Here is a 12,981-nt window from a genome sequence, read left to right as displayed (position 1 = left end):
ATTTCCGAATGTCAGTAAATAGAATAGGCAGATTACGTCCGATTTCCGGTAAAAAAACAGATGTCTAAAAAAGTTTCAACTATTAAACACCCCATGGTGTTATCACCTTCCTCTTCCTAGTTTTGTTACACATTCCTAACAATCCAGGTGACCAATCACACACGCGCGCGCACGCACGGACAAATATGAACTGACGCATTAAATTGGATTTTATCCTTGTTCCGAAGTAGAACACTGCTAAGTATATCCAGACGAAGCAAGAAAGGAAAGAACCGTTACCGTCTGCTGAAGTTATTAACTAAAAGTTTGACTTCCACTAACCACTTCCGAGTGCATTCACACTACTTGCACTTACTTGAACACATGCGTGATGCATTCATCCGTACCACCATTCGTTTACAGAGGTATTCGGTAACCAGGTGCTATTCTTTACCAGAAAAAAAAATAGATTTACTGTATTTTATTCAACATTTCGACTTACTATTTTCATACCTATTTCAATCTAATTCAGAAAATTTCACCATTTTAAACTAGTATGTTGTGGCCATCACGAAACTTTCTTTTATATCTTTCCTATAATTCTTATCAGTCCCCATGCTTGACGAAGAAGCAATATTAGCAACAAAAACAAAATAAAACACGACAAAACTTGATGATCATCTCAATTCCCGATTTATCTCAAAAGCAAAGCAAATAATGAAAATTAAAAATTATTTTAAAAGCCTTGCTTAAAATAATTATAAACATTTATTTATTAACAAACACAAGTTGGCAACAGCTAAAAAAATTAAATCATCGCGATTTTCTGGTCATTTTCCAACAATTAAAATCACGCGATATACGCAGACATATATATATATATATATATATATATATATATATATATATATATATATATATATATATATATATATATATATATATATATATATATATATATATATATATATATATACTAGCAAAAATACCCGGCGTTGCCTGGGTCAATAATAATTGTAAGAAACAATCGCTACTTTCTTTCGTTTTCTGTTTTAACTGAAAGAACTCAAAACACACCGCTTTGACGTGATTAAAAATCGAGCTTTTTCCTTACCCATAAAAGTAAAATAGCAATAAGTAAAAAGAACTAACGAATATTCATTTAGGAACGAAAACACGAATTGAAGCATACAAAAATTTTAAGAATTTCCAAAATATAAACTAATAAAAACAAAGATCACTAAAAAAAAAAAAACCGTGCGTTTATTTAATTAAATAGTACACGCACATAAAAAGAAAAATCTCTTTATTATGTTTCTCTAAGTGTGCAAAAAGTAGAGTTTCCAAATTTTTAAATGATTTTAAACTCATGTGTTTGCTCCGGAGAAGCCTTGATTCAAATTTTTCATTATGATTACTTTTAATATTGCTGTTGTTGCTAACGAATTTTTGTAACAATGGGTTTTAAATTTAATCATTTAATGGGGAAAGTACATGAAATTTACTGTTTTCGATCATAACTTTATTAAACTAAGTTTTTTAGGAATAAATTATAGCCTAAGTTGCTTCCTGATAATGTAGCTATTTATGGGGGGGGGGGGGGAAATGGTTAAAATCCGTCCAGTAGTTTTGAAGCTTATTCCGGACATACATACATATATACATAAGTAGTTATTTATGTATAAAGATGAGGATACAATTCCTAAGAAAGCAGTAAATGTCATGCTTGCCCCGGCGAAGCCTTGATTCAAAATTTTCATTATGATTACTTTTAATGTTGCTGTTGTTGGCAACAAATTTTCGTAACAATGTCTTTTATATTTATTCATAATATGGGGAAATTACATGAAATTTACTGTTTTCCACCATAACTTTTTGAAACTAAGTTTTTAAGGAATAAATTATAGCCTAAGTTGCTCCCTGATAATGTAGCTATCTATGTGGAAAAATGGTTAAAATCCGACCAGTAGTTTTGAAGTTAACACCGGACATCCGGACAGAAGTAGCCCTTTATATATATATATATATATATATATATATATATATATATATATATATATATATATATATATATATATATATATATATATATATATATATATATATATATATATATATATAATATATATATATATATATATAGCAAGGAAAGTGACACAGCTCAAAATTTGTGAAAACCGTATTAGCCATTCATTTAAAAATCTAAATTTAATGCTCTTTCTAGCAACAAGACTAGCACAAAGTTAACTTATATACATAACTAATGCGTGGGAGCGTAAAAACGATATAATCAAAAGTGACACATCATTCAAATTTCAGGGATTAAGAACATTTTCGAGCTTTAGATATTTAAAATGAATTTAGACAACAAAACATAACTCAGTAAACATCACACCATAATTTTTTGCGCGTATTGTAATATTTGAGACTTAAACACTTAAAACTACAGCTGTGCAAAACCTTGATTTTCTCCTCTTTTTTTCGTTACTTTCTTTGCTGGGGTGCGATGTATTGAAAAACAGATGAAATATATTTTGAAGCTAAACAAGGAAAAAAAAAGAAAGAAGAAGAAGGAGAAAAAGAGACAATAATGAAAATAATAAGAACATGCAATGTCATTCATGAAAAATAATGAATGGCAGTTGCGTTACCTTTCCACCTTCTATTATGTTTGCTGTCATGGCAATGACATTCACATCTTCCTGCCATATCATCCTCCAGAAATCAGTTATCGTCTTCCCTAGGGGACCTGGAGAAGACTTCGAGTAAACATTTAAAAAAAAAAAAAGATATTTTCAAACGCTTATGCATGTAAAGGATTTAGTTTGTGAGTGATTAAAAATCCTTGACAAGTTCTAGGGGCGGAAAGGATGTATTCAGTCCTTCCTAAAATGAAAAGTTGACCAATGATCCTCACTCAAAACTCCTAATTAGTTTTCTTTTTATGTCGTTTTTCGAAATGTTTTGACCATTCACAAATGTGGTAGTGAGAAGCTAAAGGATATAAGTGCCAAAAATTAAAATTTGGAGATAACCGGTACATACGGTTGGAGGACATTTCCTCTGTTTTAAGGCGAGAAATGTTACTAGCAGCTCTGGTGGATGCTGCTATTTAGCGTGATTTCGAAAAAAAAAATCAATAAAAGCATACTTTGGATCTGAACGTTAAACACGTTTAACTCCAAACTTTAAAACGTCCCCTTACATCCCATTGCTTCTCACTGCCTCAATTGTAGAAATTATAGCTTGTTGCAAAGCAAAGAACTTCAAAGTTTGTTCGAAAATTCTGTTATATATAGAAAGGGGACGTTTGTTGATTAATTAATTTTCATGTGTCAGAATTAAGAGTTAGATTGATGGAATTTCTTCTTTTATCGATCTTTTGCGGATTTAAATATAACATAGCTTAAGTCGTCACATCGTTTAAGTTTCCATCGTGAAAGACCCGATTCCGCAATGTCTCAGAGGTACCGTTGTAAAACTGATTCGTAAGTTAAAGAGAATGCAATAAATTCAAGAACATGATGTATTTTATAAGTGATTGATCCAGAGCGGTGGATAAGAATCAGCAACGTCTAAAAGCAGCGAGTATTACAAAACGTTTTACGCTGCTAAATAAAAAATCAATTTGTAGGAACCTACCAATGTTTAGCCTCTGCAAGCTGCAGCACATATTGTTTAAAGTTAATTTATTGGTCAATCACGACTGTTTATTTTTTTTCTTGACCACAGTTGATGCCCTATCCTTTTTGAGGTCCACCGGCCTCCGAGCGCAGGCATTCTAGAGCTCTAGCGCTTTCTCCTAGACAGAGATGGGAGCGGATTTTTCTGGCTCCTCGTCCTCTGGAATCAAATTTATTTATACCTGACCCTCTCGGCTTAAATAATCCTCTTTTGACAAAAACAGCATACAACATCCAGCATCCTGCATACAACATCTAGCATCTAGCATACAGCATCCAGCATACAACATACAGCATCCAGCATACAACATACAGCATCCAGTATACAACATACAGCATCCAGCATACAACATACAGCATCCAGCATACAGCATCCAGCATACAACATACAGCATCCAGCATACAACATACAGCATCCAGCATACAACATACAGCATCCAACATACAGCATCCAGCATACAACATACAGCAGCTTGCACACAACATCCAGCATCTAGCACATTATCCAGCATCTAGCACATTATCATTCATCTAGCACACAACATCCAGCATCTAGCACATTATCCATCATCTAACACATTATCCATCATCTAGCACAGAAAATCCAACATCTGGCATACAACATCCAGCATCTAGCATACAACATCCAGCATCTAGCACACAACATCCAGCATCTAGAATACAACATCCAGCATCTAGCACACAACATCCAGCATTTAGCACGCAACATTCAGCATCTAGCACACTACATCAAGCATCTAGCACACTACATCCAACATCCAGTGCACAACATCTAGCATCCAGCCCCTAACTTTAGTTTGAATTTCGCACAATTTAAATTCAAATCATGTTTTTCGCAGTTATGATTGTGATACGAGTCATTTGTAGCAAGAAGAAATCCAGCAAGTACGGTCCTATTGCAATTCGTTTTTGCGAAAAACATATATGAATTTGAGAAGGTGAAAATTCAAATTAATGCCAGGGACTGGATGATGGAGTTGTGTCCTGGATATTTTTAATTATTATTTTTATTACAGCTGCAATTTCTTTAGTAGCAAGACTTGGTTTTGTTTATAATTGTTTGCTGCTAAAAATAATTAGCTGATGCTATTCAAAGAAAGGTTAGCGATACATAATAAATGATGGGGGAAAAAAAATTAAATACGAGTAGAATGTAACGAATTTCTCTAAATGTATTTTGCTGATTTTTATCGAATTTCTCAAGTTTACAGCTATTACTTTGTATTGTAAAAAATGGTAGAGTTGAAAACAAAATTTTCAGTAATCCAAAGACCAAAGAGAAACAGTCACCGAAAAAAGAAATAAAAGTTTGGTGCTTCGAAGCTAAAGTGTGTATTAACATTAAAAAAATTACGTAATGCGTCGTTCTGTACTATGTATATAATTTTGTATGTATTGCTGTGGCAGAGATTAATTACTTTATAATTCAGACGCCAGGAAAAAAAATTAAAGGGCTTTTGCATCGAAGTCGATAAATTGTCTTAAATCGTTTTATGTTCGAAATTTTCTTAACATTGAAAAACAAACACAAAATGAAGTCAACGTATTTACATCACTATTTCATTAAAAGCACACATAAACCATTCACACAAGGTGTTTTGTGAATTGAAGAAAACTAATTACTAGACTGCTTTACCCTAAATTGGAAAAACAAATTTCTACTCATGAACCAAAGACGTCATTTTTAAAGCTGTTTCGAACGATACAATCTATCCATAATTGTCAAGATTCAACAATTTGACAAACAATCTCAGCTTTTTAAAAGCGTCACTCTATACGAAAAGAAGAAATACTTAATTACATTTCATTTTACTAATATGTTTATTATAAAACGATTTCGCAAAAGACATGAATTTAGGTAAAACTATTTTTTGCTTCGGGATCCTTTACCAGAACATGACAAGGAATATTGATTTCTTTAATTGATGCGTCATCTTAGAATTTCTGTTTTTATGATCTCACCTTTTTGTGCTTTCTTGCATGGCTTCCCTGTTGTACAAATGAGTCATGTACAGATGTGAAGACTTCGTCATTAGTGATAGTTTTCGAAGTTTATTTATTAAAGATAAATAAGCGGTACATAGTAGCAAAAAAGTAGGCCGCGAAAAACGTATGAGAGTCCATTTACGAGGTACACGATTTTCCCCAACATCTTCTATATAATAGCCAATGATCGAGTAATGCTCCTGACGTCCTTAACAATGAAACTCGCGCCATTAAGGCCCCTATATATACGAGCCGTCGCATCAGCTTAAGATCAGCCTTTTTTAATCCGAGCGCGAGTTTGAGTGGTTGTCTTTTCTGGCGATTGTTCGCGTTTGGTGATTGTTCAATGAGAGTGATTATTAGCGGCACGTGAATTGTTTATTAAATAAAGTATTATTTTCGGCAAATTTGGCGAAACCCGGAACTGTGCTGTGGTAACCCAAGCAGTGCAACAATGAAAAATCCGATCCAAAATAGCTAAACTTAAGCTGATGCGTCGGCCTGTCTATATAGCGGCTCTACGCGCCATGGCATGATAACTTGATAACATGTTTTGGTAATGTTTAGATTGCAGGGAAAGGCTTTGTTGTGAGAAGGCTGGACTGGATCTGATAACTTGAATGTTTTACTCGTAAAATTGTCATTTTAGGAGAATGAAGAAAGGAAAAAGTGGTCAACAACGAACGCTATGTACTGGAATTTAGGGTTAATCCACTGGGTCAGGGTTAAAATGTCAGCTATCAAAATATCACCAAACAGACAGTTACTTCTTTCAAATGTAGAAGCAATTTTCTCCCGTCACGGGCCATTTTTTAGTGAGAGATTAACTCTCATTTTCTTCCAACTTTAACTAATAACAATTTATTAAAGACTAGTGGTACCCGCACGGCTTTGCCCGTAATAGAAAATTAAAAGGCCTTTTGGTTCACCTGTATATTTACAAATAATGTATGGTGAATTTTCTCACCAATTGACTTGTGTCCATGTTACGGTTCCACGTTATGATAATTTCGTAATTTAATCGTCCATCTTATGAGAATTTTATTCTTAAAATTGGAATAGAAAAAGAATCACATCGAATTTTCGAAAAATCGCTTCGAGGTGCACACCCCCATGCTACACACTAACTTTGTGCCAAATTTCATGAAAATCGGCCGAACGGTCTAGGCGCTATGCGCGTCACAGAGATCCTGACAGACAGAGATCCGGGCAGACAGATATCCGGACAGACAGAGATCCTGACAGACAGAGGGACTTTCAGCTTTATTATTAGTAAAGATAAGTAAGCGAACATAGTACTCAATAAACTGAGGTGCGAGGGGGGGGGGGACGCACTTGCGTGAAGTTTGGAATTGGAGATGCCTGCTTTTGCATTTACACGCTTCATTTATTAAAACTAAAAATAAATTCATAGACTAAAACAAAAGTGTACCGCGATATTAGTATTGAAAATATAATGCAGTCTATTAAAACATACCTTGTGTGGCAATGTATTTAAATCCTTTTCTGTAACTCTGCAATATGTAGAAAAGTTATCATCAGTGTTATAAAATACTTTTGTATGTAACAATTGCAGGTGAAACATTCAAAATATTTAAAAAATGACTTTAAAAACTTTCCATCAAAAAATTTTTATTCAAGGCGAAATTTCTGTTTAATATCATTAACTTAATTAAAAACCTTTTGAAACAAGTAATAATCTTTTTCAAAATTGATTTTTTAAATTTTTATCCTGTTCAGCTGAAAGCATTTCCAGTTTTACAAAATGTGCTTCATATTCCGCTTGAAAAAATTGACATAAAGCCCAACTCCAGAAAAAATCGACAGCATTTGGTTTCAGATTGACGTCATAACTCCTTCCTCAAACCGTCTCCGCTAGAAATTCTAAAATCGGAGACGGTTTGAGGGAGTATTTATGATGCCAATCCGCAGCAGAATGCTACTTCTTTCTTTTTTAAAATAGAACCCAAACTCTTTTTAATTTGTCAAAGCAACAAGCGATATCAGGAAAACTCTATGAGTTCACAAACAAATAAGAACGAATTCTTAAAATCAAAACTAAAATAATTTGATTTAATATGATACCCAAAATTAAATATACTGCGTTATACAAAGCTCTTTTAACTCATAACCTTCAGTATGACAAAAATATCCATAATACTTTTCAATTAAATTGGTACTTCATGCATAACTAAACATGCTATACATAACACGTTGCATCAATATTTTTTAATTAGTACGTCACACAAACAGTGGGATAAAAATCATTTCATTAAAAGAGTTAATGCTTCAGTTCGTACCTGTACGTAGTTAGCATTGATGTACGTCGAATTTCGATCATTTTTGTAACTATGTAGAACAACCCTGGTGTCATCGTCTAGAAAAATTAAAGAAATAAAACATTGTAAAGGAAAAAAAAAAACAGAAAATTTTAAAATGTACCTATTATTAAGGCAAGCAACTTTATAAAAAAAAAATGTTTAAAAAAAAAAGTCAATTGAACTTAAGTCAACTAAGAAACTTTTTATTTTAATTACTTTTTATTAAACTACGGGGCTCCACCCCCTGCTCGTCAACGCTCACCAACCCCCGAAGATTGCTTCGCAATTTTATTTGATTCACAAAGATTTAAATCGTCAATTGAAAAGAAACAGATTAAAAACGCACTATGACCTTATTTCCGCCCTTTGGAACAAAACGCACTCCTTCCCAGGGTTTCAAAATGACTTTCTATCTACCTTGCTGAGCCGGAAGGGCTAAGGGGCTCTTGTGCAACTGCAAAGCTGCACAAGAGCCCCTTAGCCCTTCTGCAGTTTTGTACGTTTGAGAAGTAGCTTTCATATTCGTGATCACTAGTAATATATTTTGCTCTTTAGCTCGGGGCTTGAGTTGAGTTGAGGCTTGAGATTTTCCGTTAAAATAGAAACCTTTGAAATTTGTGAGTAAGAAAGAAGAAACAAACGAATCTAAAACGTAACGCCAAATAAAACATCAATAATTTGAACGGAAATGAGATTTTTCGAACTTGATTAAAACGGCTTGTAACCTTTTTTCCTTTGGAGATAGAAGCTTAGTTTTTCGAACATAGGTCAAGTTAAATCTGGAGTTTACAAAGCCGCTCTTTCCAGTGGTATCAAAAAGAAAACTGTGGGACAATTTCTTCCCTTTGTACTGATAGATTTAATGAAGAAAGTAGTGCCTAAATTTCAGCTAAGCCTAAAAAAATTCGAGCAAAAAACAAGAATAACTCCCGCCGTAATTAAGTTAGAGCATTGAAACAGATTGCGTAGAACGCGGAAAATTCCACCTTTTCCAACGATACATAATATACAAATATTAATATGTGCGAGTAATTTTTACCCCTTTAATAGGCAATTTAAGCGAAATTTGAGCTTAAAAGATTAATTACGAAAAAAAAATTAAATAATTCGAAATCTAAAACACAAAATTCCCAGCAAATCACCGGGGCTCGAAGTAATTTTGTTCAAAATTTCAAGACTGTAGGTGCTATGGGGTCTCCTGGACGCAGGTCCGCCACAGACTTCCTTTCAGAATTTCTTTGCCCTTACTTTTTTTTAATGTAAAGAGATAATCACAATGAAAATAAATATGTTCATACATATGTCAGAATCACATTATTAAGTGGAAAAAATGCAAACTAAATTCAATTAATGAATTAGTGTTTGAAAGAACTGCATTCACATCAAGTATCATCCACTGAAAAATTAAAAGGGGACGAATAAAAAATATTTTAGTAACGATTAAACATTTGAAAAAGATAGAGAGAATATATATATAGAGACAGTGTGAACTAATTGTAGAAAATAAATGAATAAGAAACGAAAAATCTAGAAATAAAATTTTTTTAAAAATACCGAAACGAATTTCATGAGGTAATGCATCATTAGAAATGAATAAGTCGCAGCATAGAAAACAATTTTAGGTGCTTATTCTTTACAAACAAAATTTTCCAATTATTTTGAATTTTTCTAAAATTTATTAAAAGGAAACGACTGGGGTAGATTTTAAATACACTGACGTTCTATTACTACTTTAGTAATTAATAAATCTTCCGAAGTAAGAAAAACATTATGACGTATGTGAAAATGATCACTTGTTTTTGAAAAATGGATCGCATCGTTCATTGTTTCACTAGTCTGGCTCAAGTGCTTCATTTTTAGAGCAACAATTTGCTCTAAATTTGGTCTAATAAAACTCCCACGAAACTTTCAACTATTAGAAAATAAATCTCATTCTTTTTAACGATTTATAATTTGTAACATTTCTTATCTGAAATTTCAAGCTCTCCGTACATTCTTACCTCGATAACAGCACTGTTACAAGAAAAACAAATAAAGTAGTATGAAATCAAATTTCTTAACTAATCTCACGAAAAAACAAGCAATAAAACAAGTTATTACTCAAAGTTAGAAGAAAAGTTAGAGTATAAAAAGGAGCATACGAACTGTATATCCACAGCAAGGCATGAAAGAAAAATAATTGATTTTAAATTATTGCTTTTGGGTAAAATCATTAAGTAAATAATTGCATAAATGCACTTACAAGGTAAAAGATCTTGATATCTATTTTTGGCTTTGTGTTCGCTCAACTTTCCAACAGTGCAAGATTTTAGCTCTCCCGTACGCAACATCTGAAATGCAATATTAAAATGAAAACAAAAGTGGATGAGAATTTTGATCCATTTTTTAAATTTGTATAGAGATACATTTTAAGTCTATAATCGAGCTGATGTGTGCATCACATGATTTCCTTTTACTCCAATTTATTACAATAGTGCCTTGGAGTAAGCAAAAAAACACTTTAAATATTTTCACCCCAAGTTTGTTGCGAACCGAAGCAAAGAAAACGGTTTATACAGATAAATTTTCCCAATATTGGCAGTTTTAATGTGTTTCGATGGTTTACTCTCTGTATATGGCCAAATTGAAACCAGATAAAAAAAATAAAAATAAAAAAATAACAGGCTAATTGGTCGCCAAGTTGGCGACCAAAAGCTTGACGATATATTGCCAAGTGTTTGCCAAATTATAACACCATTTGAGTTTCCATTGACATTAACAATAATTTTCCCCAAAAAAGGTGTAAAAGACCCTCTTTGGAACATCCGAATGCAACCAAAACAGGAGGTGAACAACTAGACCCTACTAGGAGTCTACGTACCAAATTTCAACTTTCTAGAACACACCGTTTTTGAGTTATGCGAGATACATACGCACATACGCACATACATACGTGCATACGGATGTCAGGAGAAAAGTCGTAATTAACTTGGGGATCGTCAAAATGGATACTTCGCGTGTCTATACGTTGTTAGGTATATATATTCACGTGTGGTCGGGTTGGAAAAAGAAAACTCAATATTCATTCGGAGGCGTGCAAAATGGAAATTAAGGGCGATTTTAAAGTGATTTTTTTTTTCAAGACTACAGTACTTCCTTTTTTGTAAAAGGAAGTAAAAATAGACTAAAAATGCTAGACAATTCTCTCAAGATTTTTTACGCTTTATAATTTTCTTCTTCTTCACAGTTGGAACTTGGCAAGTTTAATAATAATTTCTTTAACATAACACTGCTGACATGAAACTCATCATACATTGAAATACGCTATGTATTCACCATTAATGAGTACCTACCTTTTTTAGATTCAGCAACATTTCATTTGTTGCGAAATCGAAAAATATGTTAAACGTTAAGCAGATTGATTTATTTTTGCCGATTAATTCACAACTCCAGCGCTCGAATACGCTACCTTGCGCTGATTTACAAAATTAAAGATAAAGGTAAAACATTGCGTTCCATGTGTGTGTGTTGGTAAACATAGCCCGCATTCGATGCATCTTAGATTGCATTCAACAACAGATAGTTTCGTCCCTAAATGGTATTCTCGAGCTTCTCAAAATAATGTTAGTTTTCATTAGTTCAATCTAAAAAGTGAATTGATTGTCGTAAATGGCGAAAGCGTAAACACAAGAAAACAGGAACAAATTTCGCATCTGCATGAAACTATGCTCGTCTGTTCGATGTTTTTTTTTTTTTTTTTGAAAGAGGATAACGTTATACCAGGTAATTTTTCTTTTTATTCGCAACTCCAGCGCTCGAATACGCTACCTTGCGGTGATTTACAAAAGTAACGGAAAAACTAAAACATTGCCACATTGCGTTTCACGTAAGTCTGTTGACTTAAACATAGGCAGTTTGTTCTGAGTATTAATTAATGCAATCGATGTGTCTTGGATTGCTTTCAGCAACAGAAAGTGTTCGAGCTCCTCAAAATAATGTTAGTTTTCATTATTTCCCTCTAAAAAGTGATTTGATTGAGAAATGGTGAAAGCGCGTTAATTCCAGAAAACTCTGGATTAACAAACTTGGATAACGTTATACCAGGTAAAAATTTTATTGTTTTGTGTGAATTTGTAAGAATATGGGTTTTTTTAATCTTAAATTAATTTAACAAACCATATTTTACAGTAGCATTTAGTTGGAATAGACAGTATGCAAAATTTTTTTCGTGAATATATTATCGCAGAACGAAATGAAAAATGTTTAACCGAGAAAGAATTTTTTTTGTTGCTTTTATTCTCAGCTGAAAGGTTTCGCCAAATTTGTTTAGGGTTATAGTTTTAGTATTGTGCGAGCTAAGTATCCTTGGCGAGATTTCGCGTTTTTAGTTAAACCATTTTTAATTTTTATAATGAGTGGAATAAAATGGTAGTAAGATTACAGAATTCGATAAGTAAAAAGAAATAATGGTCAATCAACTGAAAAGAAAACTACCACCATATATCCGTGAGAATTTTGTTGATTATTCGCATAACATGACACAATTAAATTGTAGCTCAGAAATTAGAAAAATCGAAACAGAAAAATTTTAAATTAACCGATTCGGGAATTCGAGAGAAATAACTCAGCTACAAAAGCAAAACAATAAGCGCTAACCAAGCAAGGCAAAAAAGTATCATCTTCTTTCGATAATAATTTGTAATGTCATATTGAATTTTCTAGCATAATTGTTATTCTTGTCAGGCCACAATTACTATTTAGTTTTATCAAGAATTGATAAATATCGAATTCAACATCGTGGAAATAGATGCTTAGAACTACGAACTACGTAGTTTGCATTAATCTTTGACGTTTAGTAATGCTTCTTGAATTCTCATTTCTTTCTACGTGGGCCAGAATATCCACAAAACTTTGAAAATTAATTTGAAAAGAATAAAGCGAAAAAATCATGCATACAAACAAAATTTACTAGACTTATTACCATTTTCTTCGTTGCCACATGCGTTTGTTTT

The 12,981-nt window shown here is 32.9% G+C and overlaps 1 protein-coding gene across 2 annotated transcripts in view; it reads right to left on the bottom strand.

The window, feature by feature from the left end:
* Window positions 1-12,981, bottom strand: part of LOC129216036 (receptor-type tyrosine-protein phosphatase mu-like) — a 79,216-nt gene that overhangs the window by 43,241 nt on the left and 22,994 nt on the right. For both annotated transcript variants that reach the window (XM_054850182.1, XM_054850181.1), the window contains exons 4-7: window positions 10,233-10,320; window positions 7,970-8,046; window positions 7,147-7,183; window positions 2,631-2,728 (exon numbers count right to left, since the gene is read on the bottom strand). In XM_054850182.1, coding sequence (XP_054706157.1) covers window positions 2,631-2,728; window positions 7,147-7,183; window positions 7,970-8,046; window positions 10,233-10,320 — 300 coding nt within the window. The remainder of the gene's footprint in view (window positions 1-2,630; window positions 2,729-7,146; window positions 7,184-7,969; window positions 8,047-10,232; window positions 10,321-12,981) is intronic.

Source organism: Uloborus diversus, chromosome 2 (genome assembly GCF_026930045.1).
Source record: "Uloborus diversus isolate 005 chromosome 2, Udiv.v.3.1, whole genome shotgun sequence".
NCBI lineage: Eukaryota > Metazoa > Arthropoda > Arachnida > Araneae > Uloboridae > Uloborus > Uloborus diversus.
Note: the sequence above shows the minus strand (reverse complement) of the source record. Positions and strands in the feature narration are given on the sequence as shown.